At 41.5% G+C, this 18,981-nt stretch overlaps 1 protein-coding gene across 2 annotated transcripts in view; it reads right to left on the minus strand.

Moving 5' to 3' along the window:
* Positions 1-1,438: 1,438 nt before the first annotated feature.
* Positions 1,439-18,981, minus strand: part of rgs7bpa (regulator of G protein signaling 7 binding protein a) — a 61,796-nt gene continuing 44,253 nt past the window's right edge. For both annotated transcript variants that reach the window (XM_078221814.1, XM_078221726.1), the window contains 4 exons: positions 16,051-16,181; positions 6,761-6,911; positions 6,619-6,689; positions 1,439-1,530 (listed from right to left, as the gene is read on the minus strand). In XM_078221814.1, coding sequence (XP_078077940.1) covers positions 1,439-1,530; positions 6,619-6,689; positions 6,761-6,911; positions 16,051-16,181 — 445 coding nt within the window. The remainder of the gene's footprint in view (positions 1,531-6,618; positions 6,690-6,760; positions 6,912-16,050; positions 16,182-18,981) is intronic.

Below are 18,981 nucleotides of genomic sequence, written 5' to 3' on the forward strand. Positions count from 1 at the left end.
TCTCAGTGCAGTGATGGTGCAGGCTGCCAGCTGCCTTTTAAATGTTGCACACTCATTAGCGCTGCCGACTTGGCATCCCACCCATCATCTCTAATTGAGTGATGGCTTTGGGGGAGGGCTGTCAATTGGACACCTCTTGGATTGGATTTTAGTCCAATCTTCCAAGTGCACAAGCTGGTTTCTGATCCAGAAATAATCAAAATGTCTGAAAAAAAAACAAATTGGGGAAATTCATCCCATACAGATTTGTTTTACCTCCCTTCAGATACAGCCTGTGCTCTCTGATTCCACTGCTCTAGACAAGGGACTTAACTTTTTGCCTACATTATATAGTCCCTTTAGAATCCTAAAACCAACAATCATATCACTTCACATCCTTCTATTTTCCAATGAGAACATGCCTAATTTCAATAATCCCTCTATATAATCTAATCCTTGTATTCCCTCACTCATTCTGGCTGTCTACTTCTGCATTCTTTCAATATCTGCAATGTCTTTATGCTGCAACAAGGATAGTAATGATTTACAAAGTGCCAGGATTACCTCATTATTTATTATTTTGACAGTTTTGACCTTTTCCACATCTGATTTGCTTCATTTACTGCCACCTAGCTTTGTTCCGATAGCTTCAAGCTTTTGTCAAACAGGATCCTCAAATCTTTGTCATGTTCCATGTTTTTCCTTCCAGTTAATAGTTCCTTTCTGAATTTTTGTCCTCATGTAAAGCACTTTATAGTTTTCCAGATTTAATTTCATCTCCCTGTCTAATTCCCAAATATATTCACATCCTCCTGTAATTTACCCTGTGGCTCCTAAATATCTGGCAATTTTTGCCATCCACTGACGGTTCACTTCCATTATAGGGAAAAATGGAGGTTATATTGCCCCAATTAGTTGGAAGACTAAATTAAACAAATTATTACAGTTAGGAGAGTACAGCTTGAATGAACAATGAATTTTTAACCATGTTTTCCTTGTGTACAGATGTCAATTTTTCTGCTTTTGCAGATTTAGTTCATGGTCTCTTTGCTTCTGGACATGAATGCTTGTGCTGTTTTATTCCAATTGGGCTTTGATATTAAATTATTTATTCATATGTTCGCATTGAGCTACAAAAGGAATATGTATTTAATATACATCCCTTTTTATTTACAAAAAATAATCTTCTAATAGTTCAGCTTGTGAAAATCAGTTTAAAATATATTTCAAGCATAACACTGCTGTGGAACCCATAGGTACACGGGTACCAATCTTCAAAAAAATTCTTCAGAGAAAAGTAAAAATACAAAAATCGGCCATCCTGTACAGCAAAAATAAAACGATATTTACAGTAAACAGTAGGAAGAAGTAAGGGGAAAGTATCTTCTCACCAGAAGCATTTATTCTGAAGAACTTAATACCCAGAATTAACTTTGTTCTCAGTTTTGTGTTAGGTATCCTAGCTTGACACAAGGCAGCAAAGGCCAAAGAACCTTCGTTTCCTCCTTCTCACGAGTGGATACGGAGTCAGGTTGAGGAGGCTGCTATCATCTGTCAAGGAAATAGAGAACCAACGTTTAAATCTAATTGTCATCCTCAGATATAAATGCTTCTTGTAAAATAAGTTAACAAATATTCAGTCCATTCTTTGTTAATTAGTACAATCCTCTATTATTAGCTCAGTTCTGAGTTTTTAAGATGAGGATGATGGAAACGCCAAAGGCCGTCACTGCAGATCCCACCATGCCAGGAACTGTTCACAAATAGCAACAAGGAGAGATCACATCCAATCTATATAAATCCATCTGAAATACCCTGAGGAATCATTTATTTAAAGACTTCTGCAAATACAGTAATTGAAAACAACATGAATGGAATTAATTCACCGCAATAAGGACTGGAGAGAAATAGAATTAACTGGAATTCTGCAACATAATAAATTGTACTTATCTCACACCTTTAATGGAAAAAATGTCCCAAGGTGCTTCACATATAAGTGTATATAAAGCAAATGCTAAGACAGCAAAGCAAAAGTTAGAAGATTGACCGAACACTTTGTCACGGAGGTGGGTTTTTAAGTGGTACTTAAACCAAAGGAAGATAACATGCTGGGGGGTTTTTTAGAAACTAGGACACGGGTAATTTTAAAGTTAAAACACATGAAAGTCATAGAAGGATTTTAATGCAATAAAAGATTTTAAAGTTGAAGCACTGGAGGATTGGGAACCGATGTAGGTCAGTGAGGACTGATGTTGTACATGAATGGCACTTAGTTCAGGAAAGATTTGAACTGGTTAGTGAGGGTGAACCCCATGGCTGCGTGGGTTTCCTCTGGGTGCTCCGGGATCCTCCCACAGTCCAAAGATGTGCAGGTTAGGTGGATTGGTCATACTAAATTGTCCTTTAGTTTTTCAAGATATATAGGTTAGGTGGATTAGCAGGATATACGTGGGGTCACGGGATAAGCCTGGGTATGTGTCAGTGCAGACTCGATGAGCCGAATGGCCTCCTTCTACACTGTAGTGATTCTCCGTGATGGGAGGCTTGCACAGGAGAAGTGAAGTCTGGAGATGACAGTGACATAAGTAAGTTTCAGGAACAGCTAAGATAGGGATAACACTGTCAAGATGGAAATATGTAGAGTGAGAAAATATGAAGTTCAGTTCACAGTTGAACAAACTCAGACAGCCAAATGCAGTAGACAGAGCACCCTTCTTGATTCACTTGAAATAACTCTAGGGAGAAACCACATAATCTCTGTTTCAATGGTCATCAAAATAATCCATAACAGCAGCAGCTAGTTTCCCTCAACAATCCTGTAGGTTGTTCCCAATGAGACAACGCAAATTTAAACTGCATGAAGCCAAAATACAGGTGGGTTAAGGTGTGCATGAAAAGGAAGATACACAAGGAGGAGATTTTCCATCTTCAGTTGTGAAGGGATTTGAGGGCATTCCAAATGAGATCAAGCACAGAAAGTAAGGAACCCAACACGAATCTGTCCCACCACAAGAGTTCTCTCAGAACTCCAAAAGGGTAATATTAACCTGATTGGGCACAGGTAACTTTCTCACTGCCTGTCCAGGTGGGAACATCCTACATATTCAGGCCGAGACCATCTGGGGTTGAAGGTGAAAAATTGGGTTTATTGATGATATGTCTAGTCCCCGAGATCCCAATAAGAAGCCTGATTGGCTGCTGGCTCAGGTATCAGGTTACTAAGTCTGTGATACAGCTTTGCCTCCACTTCCATTGTCAAGCATGTCATCTTCTAGCCATCTTGATGTCAATGAAATCCCACTTACTTACCCTACAAGGAGGATAGACATTAGATGACTACCAGGCAAGTGACAAATGTGAATTTTAACCCCACTAGATACCTTTTCAGCAAAACAATGGTGCACCTGAAATGAAAATTGTGACTATACTGCGATCATGCATCTTACATCTCTGACAGCCTTCAGTGTTGTGAGATGATGACTGGTGTTTTGCTGGTCTCTGTGTTAAACATTGCCTGGCTCAGGAGTCTCTGCCACACTTGCTACAGATGAAGACCTTGGGCTGAAATGGTGCATGATTTGCTGATCTGTATACCATGTTAGGAGAGGATACGGAAGAAATTTGCTACAATGATCCAAAAGGTGAGGGGTTATAGCCACATGGATAGGTTGGAGAAACCTAGGTTGTTCGCCAAAGAGTAGAGAAGGCTCAGGGGAGATTTAATGGAGGTTTTAAAATCATAAAAGGTTTACATAACTAAAGACCAACTATTTCCAATGGCTAAAGATTTGATAACAAGAATGTACCAATTTAAGATGATTCACAAAATAACCAGAGCATTTATATGCAATGAATGGATATTATTTGGAATGCATTACCTGAAAGGCTGAAAACACACTCAAATATATGGTTTCTAAAGGGAATTGGATAAGTGCTCGAATGAGAAAAAATGCAAGGATATGGAAAAAGAGCTGGGATGTAGGACTCGCAAGATTGTTATTCCAGAGAGGCAGCAAAAACTCAATGGGCTGAATGTTTTCCTTCTATGCTGTCCTCTTCCATGTTTGTCAACGGGAGGTGGCTAGACTCTCTCTTATTGGGGATTGTCATTGTCTGGCACTTGTATGGCACAAATGTTACTTGCTACTTATTAGCCCAAGTTTGAATGTTGTCTAGGTCTTAAAACATGTGAGCATGACTGGCTTCATTATCTTGCAAATAGAACCAAACACTGTGATATCATCAGTTAACATTTCCATTCAGGATCTTATGATAAGGGAGGTCCAGCTGAAAATGACTGGGCCAAGGACATCATCCTGAGGAAGTCCTGCAATGATGCCTGGAGTTGAGATGATTGACCTCTCAGACCTGCATCGATCTTCCTTTGTACTATGTACGAGTCCAACCAGTGGAGACCCCCCTCTCTCTCCGATTCAACTGACATCAGTTTTGCTAGGGCTCCTTGATGCCACTTGGGTTAAATATTGTCCTGATGTCAAGGGTAGTCACTCTCACCTCATTTCTGGAATTCAGCACTTTTGTCCATGTTTGGGCAAAGGTTGTAATGAGGTTTGGAAGTGAGTGATCCTGACGGAGCCCAAACTGAGCCTAGGTGAGATGAGAAAATGCGACTCTGTAACATTGTGAATCACACCTTCCATCACTTTGCTGATGATCGAATGTCGATAGATGGGGCGGTAATTGGCTGAATTGCATTTGCCCTGACTTTTGTGCAATAGGAAATTTTACATTTTGTTGGGTGGGTGCCACAGCTACAGCTGTACTGGAACAGCTTGGCTAGAAGTGTGATTAGTTCTGAAGCACAAGTCTTCAGCACCGCAGCTGTGCTGTGATGTTGTTGCAGCCCACAGTTTCAGCGGTATCCATTGTGTTCAGACATTTCTTGATATCAAGAATAAGATTGGCTGAGGTCTGGCATCTGTGATTGTTGGAACTATAGGAGCAGGCTGAGATGGATCATGTAACTATGCTATTCACCTCAACTACTCTATGTGAGAGCATGTTCAACATTCTAAATACTCGCTTGTTAAAAATGTTTCTCCCAAGTTTGTTTCTTCAAGTTGGTCTCTCCAAAAGTAGAAACATTTTTTCTACATCTACCCTAGTAAATCCCTTCATAAATTTGAAAGATTTCTATTAGGACAGCCTTCAGCCTTTTTTTAAAGAAAAGGTCTGGTTTGTGCTAACAACTACTGAATGCACTACACACCCTATCTGGATAGTTTGGGGATTATTAAGCCTACTTATACCTGTGAAGGAGTAGGTTTACTTATTGCTGCTAATGAGGTATGATGGACCATGAACATTTGTGAATTGGCATTGGGGATAAATCTCAATCAAACGTTACACTCCTAGAAGCAGCCTCATCTGCTGATAACACACATGAAAACATCTGGTGTATGTTGGATATGTTTTCTGACCATTGAATTTTATTGTACTTAATGTATTTAACATCTGCTATATAATAATCACCTGTCGAAATATTTCAGTTTCCAAATATTATACAGAATAATACAATACATGTATATCTCACTATATGCCAAGAACATTCAGTACTTAATTGAGGGAAAAGCAGTATTGTTGATTGGCATGGTAATGCTATCAACGTTTTTTTAAAAGCAAATCTGCAAATCTGATCATTTGTTCTCAGATCCTTTTACGAATCCTGATTTCATTTATGGGAACAATAGCCGTGAATGGCAGTGGAATTTAACCCTTTTTTTCTGCTCTCCAAATAAAATGAAAAAGATATTTTGAGATGGAATTAAATGGTTGACTTGGTCAGACTTGCCTGTAAACCAGATTCTTCACTATGGCAGATACCTACAATCAGCAGTTCTCAGCCATGTTACAAGACAGGCTGTTCCAACTCAGGTGAAAACTGGCAATCTGCCAATTTCATTCTGTAATAACTTGAGACACAAAGTGGCAACGATTAACTAAAAGGGTTCATCAATGATAAGAACTATATACACAAAGGGTTCAATAGCACGACTAATACAGGTCTATTCCTAACAACACAACACCCTAACGTGGGTGAGACGATGGCACAGTGGTTAACACTGCTGCCTCACAGTGCCAGGAACCCGGGTTTAATTCCCAGCTTGAGTCACTGTCTATGCGGAGTCTGCACGTTCTCTCCGTGTCTGTGTGTGTTTCCTCCAGGTGCTCCAGTTTCTTCCCATAGCCTGAAAGACGTGCTGGTTAGGTGCATTAGCCATGCTAAATTCCCCCTCAGTGTGCCCGAGCAGGCACCTGAGTGTGGCGACTAGAGGATTTTCACAGTAATTTCATTGCAGTGTTAACGTAAACCTACTTGTGCCACTAATAAATAAACTTTAAATTCCAACTGAGGCCCTCCAGGCCTGGGACTGCTCGCTCTTGCTCCTGATTGGCTCAGATTTGCATGCTCGCATTGTCTCTGCCCCAGTCAGGTGGCCTGTGAAGGGTCATCCCTAAAAGGGGCCACACTACCAAACATCCTGTAGTCTGTGATCCTTTTCTTACCTAAACCATACTGGCACAAAATTCGTAAGTAACCCAGTTACCATGCTTCTATTTTAAAGGATATGTAAAAACAAATTGTCTTAAAAATAGTGAATAAGGACTGATACTGACCTTGGTTCTTTAATGGTAAAGGCATGGTCTCCCTGAGTTTGCTTAGAAGATTTTTCATTTCTCGTATGTCTCTGTTACAAAACAAAAAATATAATTATAGAAGAAATGAAGCAGCACAATTCTAATGGAGATGTTTACTAACCTTTCAGTATTTTCTATATCTGCGGAAACATGCCACGAATATGGTTGAAGATCTTGGAGAGGTGAAGTTGGTGGATCTTCTAAAATTGGAGCTTGGGAACTCTCTTCCTGTTTGCTGTCTATTACTTTGGGAGTTATCAATGAGTCCATTCCTTTGAAATACAAAGAAACAAAAGCCTGTTGTGATCATAGTTGATAGTCACCGTCTACCTTATTTGAATCACTATTACATAAGCACATGAAGATTGCAACAAATAATACCTCAATAACAAAATTCTCTTCTACCTAAGTATACTAGGATTAGGATCAAAATCCTGGAACTCCCTCCCAAACAGCACTATGCATGTACCTACACCAGATGGACTGCAGCAGTTCAAGAAGGCTTCTCAAGGGCAATTAGGGGCAGGCAATAAATGCTGGCCTCGCCAGCGATGCTCACATCTCATGAATGAATTTTTTAAAAATCAGCCTAAAAATTAGAGCTGCATCTTTCAGGAGAGAAGAACATTGACTGGTGGTAGAAGTTTGGCACTCTTCCACAAATAGCTGCAGATGCTGAGGGAATTGTTTATTTTAAATCTGAGACTAATAGATTTGTTATCCAAAGGCATTAAGGGATGCAGGACAAAGACCGATATACAGAGTAAGGTAACAGATTAGTCATGGTCTTATAGAATGATGGAACTGACAGTTTGAAAAGGAAGGGCCAATAATTTGGAGCCCTTTCATCTGATGTTTGAATTTTATTAGGTTTTATCATGCTCTTGACCTACGCCCTTTGGGTTTTGGAACTTTTGAGGACTCTGCCAGAAGACTGCTCCACCTGTACCTGCGGAGGGACAGACATAGCCATCGAGACAAGGGGAAGTATGTGGGGCACTGACTGATGGAGGGGGTCAGCAGGTTAGAAGCAGAAATACTTTGGGCTGAGTTCTCACTTCCATGTCCTCATTCACTCCCTGGTCTCTCATGGCCCACTTGCACTTCTCTGCTGGCAATAAGCTGGAGACCACTTTACTGCACATCAATGGAACATTGAATGACAAGGCTAGGATTTCACCAATTCTATTTCATGTGGCATTCAGAGTATACAAGCCAATGGTAAGTGCCTACATGTATTCATTCGATTGTCATGTTTGATGCTCCATGCACCTTCGAGGGATGAAAGCATAATTGTTATGGGTTGCAACGTTAGGTCACGCTTGCTTGAAACAGATTCCGCCAATCTCTCTGCAAGCATGCACAGCACAACTGGAAAGGTTGCCAATACATTGCACATTCAGTTTTTGCTGTTACTCCAAAAGTATTCTCTTCATCGACAGTCCCCATGGTTCAGCATCTGGATCCAGCCTGGCAGAGCTTGAAGCATCCTAAGCCCTCTAATGCTCTTCCCGTCTCCATGCCAGATCTTGCTCATTTGCGAAGTGTCAGAGACCAAGTGAAAATCCAACAATCTAACCACTCCCGCGAGAGTGCAAGTATCTGAGCGGGTCTGCATGAGTCCTGTGCTGGTGCACCCTCTGAAGGACTGACTTCCCCTGAGGAATCCTTTTTGTCTTCCTGGATCACTTTCTTCAGGGTGCTTGATGGCCCAGTGGGTGATTGAAGATATGAATTAGAACTCACAACAAAAATGTGTGAAGTAAACATTATTCACATGATCATTTTTCACTGGCTGCTTAAATTCATTAAACATGAGAGAATGTTGGATGCTGTGAGGTTGTCTGTTATTTCATTCTGTTACCAGGTAGCCGGCAGCTCCCATCTCCAATGACTGAGACTTTGTTTACCTCCACCTCCTCCTCTGCAGCTGTCAGTGTGGAGGTGGCTGGAGGGCTACCTCTGACTTTACCTTGTGTTCTGTATTTCTTTCTTCTGCAAGGAGGGAGAGAGTAATGGGATGTATTGAATAGATGGATGGACAACATTTGTAGATGGTGACCATGAGGGAAAGGTGTGAGTGGATGGACAGATGGGGATATGGGAAAGTGCATAGACAGAGAGGTAAAGAAAGATAGTGTGAGGAGTGACATGGCTTGGGAATAGGCAGTCTAGGGTGACAGCATGAGGAGCACAGCAGGATTTGGCTGAATGTGTCATTTTACTCCACTTTCCCAGCCAATTTGCTCATTAAATTGCTTCTGGCATTGTATGCAGGAGCATGGCACCTCACTCTTACTGCTCATCTCCTTAGCAACCGCCAGCCATGATGTCTTGCTCTCTGTGAAAAGCTTCTTTTCCCATCTGCATGAGAACATCTCATTGTGCATCCTTAGGTGGCTTTAGGTCTGGGGGAGGGGTGTAATCTGTGAAGCAAGGCACAGCCTTGCCATGTTGGAACTCCTTAACAGATAAGATCCGTCGCTTCCTCTGTTCCCCCATTTCCACTATTCATCAATTGTTAACTTTGTGATGTCCTTTTAAATAATGAAGCTGAAATTGACTTATGCATGCTGTTACCATGTCCACTCAGGCTAATTAGTTAGGAAACTCAGAAGTCAGGTGTAAATAGTGGCTGGTTCCCTGGTGCTCCAGTGATTAGGACTCACTGTTTTCATTGTCGCTGCCCCAGTTTAATTCCCCCAGGCGACTGTGCACTTAACAAAACAGCAAATAAGAGCTGGGTTATAAAGTCACTGGCAGGCACACTGCATTAATTCCTGCATTCTCTACATGTTATAGGGACCCTTGCTGCTAGCATCTCGCCATGTTAATATTTGCCCCTTGGTCTCTGAAAATTATTATTCTGATACACCATTTCCCTCCTTTTACTAATTTCTGCTTTTACTAGATTATCTTTTCCATGCTTTTTGGTTAACCATTTCCCATTTCGGACTTGGTCTCTTCAAATATTTTTCCATTCTCAGTTAATGATTTCCCATCATTTAATAATTTTATTTTACAGTTTTTGGTTTACTGTTCTCCTTGCTTGGTTCAGTAAGCCGTTTTTCCTTCTGTTTTGATCACCAAACAATTGTTTTGACTTTTAGTTTAATAATTTCCCACTTTTTACTTACTGAAAATACCTCCACATCTTGACAGAATTGATGCCCAGCACCAGTGACATGTTTCACATGAAGTGAGCAAAACAAAAATAATAAATGTTAACATAGAAACATAGAAGATAGGAGCAGGAGGAGCCATTTGGCCCTTCGAGCCTGCTCCGCCATTCATTACGATCATGGCTGATTGTTCTACTCAATAGCCTAATCCTACTTTCTCCCCATAACCTTTGATCCCACTCGCCCCAAGTGCTATAGCTAGCCGCTTCTTGAATACATTCAATGTTTTGGCATCAACTACTTCCTGTGGTAATGAATTCCACAGGCTCACCACTCTTTGGGTGAAGAAATGTCTCACCTCCGTCCTAAATGGCCTACCCCAAATCCTCAGACAGTGACTCCTGGTTCTGGACTCCCCCACCATCGGGAATATCCTCCCTGCATCTACCCTGTCTAGTCCTGTTAGAATTTTTATAAGTCTCTATGAGATTTTCCCTCATTCATCTGAACTCCAGTGAAAACAATCCTAACCTGACTTCAATCTCTCCTCATACATCAGTCCCACCATCCCCGGAATCAGCCGGGTAAATTATAACTAATTTTGCTGCTTGAAAAGCTACTTGTGTTCCATGGGTTTTGTGGAAATTTTATAACATGTGAGGGGGCCTCAGAAGCAAAACAGTTGAGAATCTTATTGCAGTGACAGTAATGTGCTGGTTTGAAGCCTGAGCCAAATTTGGCCATGGGTCTCATCTTACTGCTGACGGTGAGCTGTGGCACCCAACAGAAACCCTGCTGATGTCAGTGGTCAGGACAAGTGGAAAAGCATTAGGTTCACATGTGAAGCCAGCCAACATGTTGGCTCACCCCAAACTGAAATTTACATTTGAGTCTACAACTGATGCAGGATCTAATTTGCATATTCAAGGGAACTATTGTCTTTTTCTGGTTGGAACCTAGGTAACTAAACGTCACCTGAGCCGATATGATGTGAAGTAAAGTTCAGGTCCAGTACAAGGTCATCACATTGCAATGCAAACTTTTACAGATACCTCGCAGGTAAGTTGAATTTCTCTTTCCTTCTCAGTGCAGTTCTGCTGTTACAGCAATAAGGGAGGTGGAATGATCATATCAGTTTCTTTTTTTACCATGAAACAAATCATTAAATAAATGGACTGAACTTTTTTTGCATGTTTATTATTCTTTACTTTTGTTTCTCTCGCATGGAAATAACTAAGTGATTATTGTATGAAGGCTTAATGTGCTCTCATGCAATTTTGGAAGAAGGAATTTGAGACAGGTTTGATAAGATTTCACATGATACCATTACTTACAGTGAATTATGGGCTTCTCATTTCTTTATTTGTGTCTTTTAAAAAGGCGATTCCACAATTTCCTAGTATGTGCTACCTATGTTAATGTTTCTCTCTCCCCCCCCCCCCCCCCCCACCCCCCCCCCCCCACTGGAAGCACTACATCATGGAATAATCCATTATATTGTTATGATCCCAGCTGATGTTGCTACTGGAAAAGTTAGATCCCAGGGTGGAATCTGGCTTAATTGATCCCAATTTATTTTTCGTTTAGAAACATGGATGGCAGCTACTGAACAGAGTCACAAGAATCTGCTGATGGACTCTTAAAATAATAAACATTTATTACACAAGAAAAGGTGAACTACATTACACTCCTCCTTCATCTCAACTATACCTTTACAGATATATACAAATTTTCAGTTTCTTGGTCCAAAATCTGTTTACCGTAAATGAAGAGGGAGTTTATCTCAGTCACCAATTGCTTCTCTAAATTTCCAATTGTCAATCAAGGAAGGGACACGTCAAGTGCACCCATTGAAGACAAATTAGAGGCAAAATTAAGTCTGTTTGATGTGCCTGATGAAATAATTTTGGACAATGGGCCACAGTATATGGGCAGACCTTTCAGGGACATGTGTGCCAAATGGGGCGTGAACCATGTGATGTTCTCACCACATTATTCCTGATCTAATGGCACTGGTAATTGGATGGTCCACATCGTCAAACCACTGAAGCGTGGGACAACAGAGCAACACTTTTAGATATGGGTTTACTATTGCCAGCAGAGATTGTATTTGGAAGGCAAGTGAGAATGATCTTTCCAAGCCAACACCTCTCCAAATTCTCCATGAGGCAGGATGCACTTCTCGAAAACAAGAAGGGATGGAGATGATGCATGACCAACATGCAGGTGCGGAACTACCTCAGCTATACACAGGATGAAAGGTCAGGGTTGTGACTCCACACTCAGAAAATGGTTACCCACAGAGGTATCCAAAGTGTGCAGTGAGTTCAGGTCGTATGAAGTCACAACATCCACTGGAACAACATTGAGGAGGAACAGAAGCCAGTCAAGAGAAATGCACAACACACCAGTTGTGTACAGCCATCATGAAAGAACACACCCAGAGGACAACAATGGGGTGGAACACCAGGACAACAACCAACACACTGACAACACATCTGTGAATTATGAATAGCCAAGGGCGAACCTCATATCTCCAGAAGGTTACACATGTAACAAGATCTGGAAGAGTTATCAAATCATCAAAATGAGATATGGACTCTTAGATTTCCAAACTTATGAATTTTACAATCATTATATGTGTACTCATAAAGCTTACAATCCTATCTCTGTACAACTAAGTTTGCTATTAATCAGTAACATACAAGATTTTACTTTGGGGAAAAATGGGATATTGCTGGGCCTCTGACGGAAATCTTTGTCGCTTCTTTGGACACGGGTGAGGTCCCTGAGGATTGGAGGATAGCGAATGTGGTCCCGTTGTTTAAGAAGGGTACCAGGGATAACCCAGGAAATTATAGGCCGGTGAGCTTGACGTCCGTGATAGGGAAGTTGTTGGAGAGGATTCTTAGAGACAGGATGTATGTGCATTTAGAACGAAACAATCTCATTAGTGACAGACAGCATGGTTTTGTAAGAGGGAGGTCGTGCCTTACAAATTTGGTGGAGTTTTTTGAGGAAGTGACAAAAACGGTCGATGAAGGAAGGGCCGTGGATGTCGTCTATATGGATTTCAGTAAGGCATTTGACAAAGTCCCACATGGCAGGTTGGTTAAGAAGGTTAAGGCTCATGGGATACAAGGAGAAGTGGCTAGATGGGTGGAGAACTGGCTTGGCCATAGGAGACAGAGGGTAGTGGTCGAAGGGTCTTTTTCCGGCTGGAGGTCTGTGACCAGTGGTGTTCCGCAGGGCTCTGTACTGGGACCTCTGCTATTTGTGATATATATAAATGATTTGGAAGAAGGTGTAACTGGTGTTATCAGCAAGTTTGCGGATGACACGAAGATGGCTGGAATTGCGGATAGCGAAGAGCACTGTCAGGCAATACAGCAGGATATAGATAGGCTGGAAAATTGGACGGAGAGGTGGCAGATGGAGTTTAATCCGGATAAATGCGAAGTGATGCATTTTGGAAGAAATAATGTAGGGAGGAGTTATACAATAAATGGCAGAGTCATCAGGAGTATAGAAACACAGAGGGACCTCGGTGTGCAAGTCCACAAATCCTTGAAGGTGGCAACACAGGTGGAGAAGGTGGTGAAGAAGGCATATGGTATGCTTGCCTTTATAGGACGGGGTATAGAGTATAAAAGCTGGAGTCTGATGATGCAGCTGTATAGAACGCTGGTTAGGCCACATTTGGAGTACTGTGTCCAGTTCTGGTCGCCGCACTACCAGAAGGACGTGGAGGCATTGGAGAGAGTGCAGAGAAGGTTTACCAGGATGTTGCCTGGTATGGAGGGTCTTAGCTATGAGGAGAGATTGGGTAGACTGGGGTTGTTCTCCTTGGAAAGACGGAGAATGAGGGGAGATCTAATAGAGGTATACAAGATTATGAAGGGTATAGATAGGGTGAACAGTGGGAAGCTTTTTCCCAGGTCGGAGGTGACGATCACAAGGGGTCACGGGCTCAAGCTGAGAGGGGTGAAGTATAACTCAGACATCAGAGGGACGTTTTTTACACAGAGGGTGGTGGGGGCCTGGAATGCGCTGCCAAGTAGGGTGGTGGAGGCAGGCACGCTGACATCGTTTAAGACTTACCTGGATAGTCACATGAGCAGCCTGGGAATGGAGGGATACAAACGATTGGTCTAGTTGGACCAAGGAGCGGCACAGGCTTGGAGGGCCGAAGGGCCTGTTTCCTGTGCTGTATTGTTCTTTGTTCTTTGTTCTTTGCTTTAGGAGTGATGTCCCTGTAAGAAGCTCAAGCTGCAGGTGAGCCAAGTACCTGAATATTATTATGTGACCAGGAGTTAGGGTCTCTCTCTGAACTGTAGTACCCTCGACAGCAGGGTGTGTCTCAAGGTTGCCCTATTGTTTGTACAGAATGAGCTGTAAATAAACCTCACCAGAGATCCTCAAGCAAATGGAATCCATGTATCTCATTTGTGTTACTCATAGATAGCACAATTATATCACCACAAACCTAGTCTTCTGAGTTTCCTGTCCAAAACACCAGACAAAAAGCCTAAGTTTCTTTAAGCTTTACTGTAAAATATTCTAATGGTCTGTTCAATGCAGCACCTCTCTCAGAAATACTTAACTCTTGTTTGTTCTTTAGAAGGTACTATTAAGAGTAAGATTTGCGGATATTGTATGGAAAAGTTAGACATATCAGTCTCCAGCACTTATATCTGGTGGGAGAGTCCTCCGATGGCCTCACAAATTGATCCATTGAAGCTGAAGATTTCTGATCTGATCAGAGATATCACTGCAGGCCACCAATAAAACACAAGGAGAGGACAGTTTGCTACTTGAAGAGACTGAAGAAGATTGTGTGATAAGGGAAAGGTTATTTTGAAGGAAGACTTCAATTAACCCAATATAAATTTGCAAAACTCAAGTGGCTTTAAGTCAGAGTTGGTAAATTTTATGCATAACTATTTCACATCTCAGTGCGTAGGAAAAAGACACAAGGGACCGCATTCACCTTGAAGTGGTGTTCATTAATGACCCAGATAATGTACAAGAAATAGAAATATGCCCACTGGGATATTAACTATAGAAACATCAAGTTTAGCACGATCAAGAACACAATTGTGCTTGAGAACATGAGTCAGATTTATAAGTTTAAAAAGTCAAAATTCAAAGAGATGGGGGAAGAATTGAAACACTTGTTGGAGGGGGTGCTTACTAATAATTCTCTAGAAGACACACATTATACCTTAAAGACATGAGATATGCAGGACAAATACATACTTAAAGCAGCATAATCAATCCAAACAAGCGTATCTTTACATCAACTTTTGTGATCATCTTAAATATGTGTGCTCCCTTTATCAAACATAGTGCAAACGTTTCTCTTAACTTTTAATAATCTTTACGACTTCTCAGCTCTGAAGAAAAATTCAATTTGGTGTCATCTGCAAATTCCAATATTGCTTCCTCAATTAGAGTAAATCTAAGAGTCCCTAATATGGCTCATTGTGGAACATTGTAGAACATCAATCGTCACACCATTGCATTCCAAGGAAGTTTCTTTTACTTCCTCGCCCTTGGCTAAACATGAGACATCGTGGGCTGGATTTGACAGAGAATGGAATGCTTGATCCCTGGAAGAAAAGTTGGCCAGCAACAATGCACCTGAAAGAGGCAAACCCCACAGTAATACTGACAGACTAACTTAGGTGAGAGTGGGACTTCCACACATCAATGCATGGAAGTCCCTCCCTCTAGAGCTGGTAGCTAATTTGACTGGATGGAAGCTCCAGCAGTTCTGGCAGCCCCAGGACTCAGTAGAGGTCGCTGCTGAGACAGCAAGGAGGAACATGTAGAAGAATGATGGCTGCTGGAGACGGGTAAGCCCCGGAAAGGTGATGGGCTGGGCACCTGAGCGTGGCTTTGTAAAATCCCTCTTATTTCCTAGCTGGATAACTGCTCCCAAGCTCTCACATTCCCACGATTCGTAAAACCTGAGCTCAGAGGCACATAGAAACAATACCAAGTGGTTCCACCTGTCCGTCCCTTCTCATTTGTATGCAATATAGTATTTTGATGCTTTCTCCATTCTTTTATTCTCCCTACTCACCTCCACTATCCAACTCATTACCATTTCCAGCAGCAGAGTTGATGTAGGGACTTTGTATATAGATTATTACATAGTCTAAACAGGTAGAAGAGCCACATCATTTTGAGTGACTGCAGTATTTACACCAGGAATGTCCACTTTTGCAGTTTTATTTATCCTAATGACAAGTAGACTGTAAGAAAACACAGAAAGCATTAATACCTTTCCGATGAAGCTGAAGGGACCCTAGTAGACAGACCGATTTCAACATTTCTGTTGTGTACATTTCCAGGCAGCACTGAAGCTGGATGTAAAGTCTGCAGATTTCAGGATGGATTTCCCCATCTTCAGCACTGAAGAACATAAATGTTGAAGTGTTAATTTCAAAAAGTATGTATCACATTCAAAATAGTATTAATGGAAAAAAGAAATGTCTGTTGTGTTTTTAATTCCAAATTTTAAAAATATGTTTGAAAGACATTATTTTCAATGCTGCTTGACTAGGACCTCCTCCAGGATGGCACGGTGGCACAATGATTAGCACTGCTGCCTCACAGCACCAGGGGCCCGGATTCGATTCCCAGCTTGGGTCACTGTCTGTGCAGAGACTGCACTTTCTCCCTGTGTCTGTGTGGGTTTCCTCCAAGTGCTCCAGTTACCTCCCACAGTCCAAAAGACGTGCTGGTTAGGTGCATTGGCCGTGCTAAATTACCCCTCAATGTACCCGAACAGGCGCCGGAGTTTGGCGACTAGGGGATTTTCACAGTAACTTCATTGCAGTGTTAATGTAAGCCTATTTGTGACACTAATAAATAAACCTTAAACCTCCTCCTGCTGTAGTTTTACTGTACCTTGAAACCAGACAAATAATAATCTTTTAAAACCTGCCTTTGGGGAGATATAATTGACAATTTCACAACAGCAATATTAAAAAAAAACAACAGAACCATAGAGAACCAAATAAATTTTAAGGTGCAGAAGAGGGGACTCAGCCGTCGTGTCTGCATCAACCAAAAAAAAACAAAAAAAAAACTAGCCGCTCATTTTAATCTCACTTTCCAGCACCTGTTCCATAGCCTTGCAGGTTACAGCACTTCAGATGCAGATCCAAGTACCTTTTAAATGAGTTGAGCATTTCAGTCTCAATCATAAACCTAGGCAGTGAATTCCAAACACCCACTGAGAAAATGTTTCCTCATGTCCCCTCTAATCCTTCTAACAATCACCTTAAATCTATGTCCCCCCGCCTGGTAACTGAGCCCTCAGCGAGGGGAAACAAGTCTTTCCTGTTTATCCTATCTAGCCCTTCTCAATTTTGTACAACTCAATTAGGTCACCCTTTAGCCTCCTTTGTTTAAAGGAAAACAATGCTAGCCAATCTGACCTCTCCTCATAGATGCAATTTTCAAGCCCCTGCAACATTCCTGTAAACTTCTGCTGCACTATTTCCAGAGCAATTATGTCCTTCCTGGCTCTATTCTCACTCCACAGATGCTGTCAGACCTGGTGAGATTTTCCAGCATTTTTCTGTTTTGTTTCAGATTCCAGCATCTGCAGTATTTTGCATTTATCTATGTCCTTCCTGTAATGTGGTGACCAGAACTCTACACAAAACTCCAGCTGTGGCTTAACCAGCGTTTTATACAGTTCAATCGTTACGTTCCTGCTTTTGTATTCAATATCCCACCCAATAAAACATTCCATATGCTTTCTTGACCACTTTGTCCGTTTTTCCTACCACTTTCAATATGTACTCTAAGGTCTCTCACTTTCTCAACCTCTCTCAATATCTTCTTGTTTACTGAGCATTGCCTTGCTTTGTTCGCCTTCCCCAAATGCATTACCTCACACTTTTCCGGATTGAATTCCATTTGCCACTTCTCTGCTCACTCAACCTAACCATTGATATCATTCTGGACTTGACAGCTATCTTCTTAACTACACAACCAATTTTTATGTCAGCTGCAAATTTCCCAAACATGCCACCCACATTGAAATCTAAATCATTAATATATACAACAAACAGAAAGAGCCCCAACACTGAACCCTGTGGAATCCCACTAGAAACTGTTTTTAATTCGCTAAAAACAACCATCAACCTTTGTTTTTTGGATCCAACCTGCCACCTTCTCCTGTATTCCATGAGATCTCAAATACATGTAGGCAACATCCACTGCATTACCCTCATCAATCCTCCTTGTTACTTCCTCAAAAAATTCTATTCAGTTAGTAAGACACAAATCTTCCCCTAACAAAACAATGCTGACTATCCCTGATCAATCTGTGCCTTTCTAACTGACAACCTATCCTGTCTCTCAGAATCGTTTCCAATAAATTTTGTTTGACGACCACCGAAGTCAGACTGATTAGCCAATAGTTTTCTGGCCTAACCCTTGCACCTTTTTTAAATAATGGTACAACATTCACAGGCCTCCAATCCTCCAAATGTGAGATGCCTGTACCTAGTGAGGATTGTAAAATGATCCTCAGATCATTTTTATATTTGAGACATTTTATATCTCAGATTTCTCCTCTCCTTTCTTTCCTAACAAAAGCTGAATCTGTGGCACAATAAATAGCAATTATTAAGTAAGTGTCAAACTCTGACTTATAATATATTTTCTATTTTTATTGTGCATGGATAATTTTTAATGTATAAACATTAGAAATATTACCCTTAGATATCTCATGAACTCAACAGGTGGGGTTATCTGCCCCCCTTCTCCCCCGCAACACATTTCCCAGTGGCGGAGGTGGCTGCCAATGATCGGTGGCGGGATCTTCTGGTCCCTCCAATGCCTACGGGGTTTTGTGTACCCTATATCTTCCACTGCTGAGGAATGCAATGTGGGGGGTCGCCATTGGCAGGACTGCAAGTTCCTGTTGGTGGGAAGGGGAGGAAAATTTCAGCCAATCTGTCTAAACGTAGTCAAGTTATGGGGTGTATCCTCTTCACTGTGAAGTGGTAAGAACATTGGAACATATTCTTGCTTCGGAGTAGGAGTCAGTCATGCAACCCTTTGAGCTTGCTTTCCCATTCTATAAGAACTATTTGACCTGATTGTGCTCTCAACTCTACTTTCTTGTCTGTCCCCGTAGCCCTTGACTCCCCAGTCAATCAAAAATCTAACTCAGCCTTGAAAGGTAAAATCA

The sequence above is a fragment of the Mustelus asterias genome, chromosome 1 (assembly GCF_964213995.1).
Source record: "Mustelus asterias chromosome 1, sMusAst1.hap1.1, whole genome shotgun sequence".
In the NCBI taxonomy this organism is placed as follows: domain Eukaryota; kingdom Metazoa; phylum Chordata; class Chondrichthyes; order Carcharhiniformes; family Triakidae; genus Mustelus; species Mustelus asterias.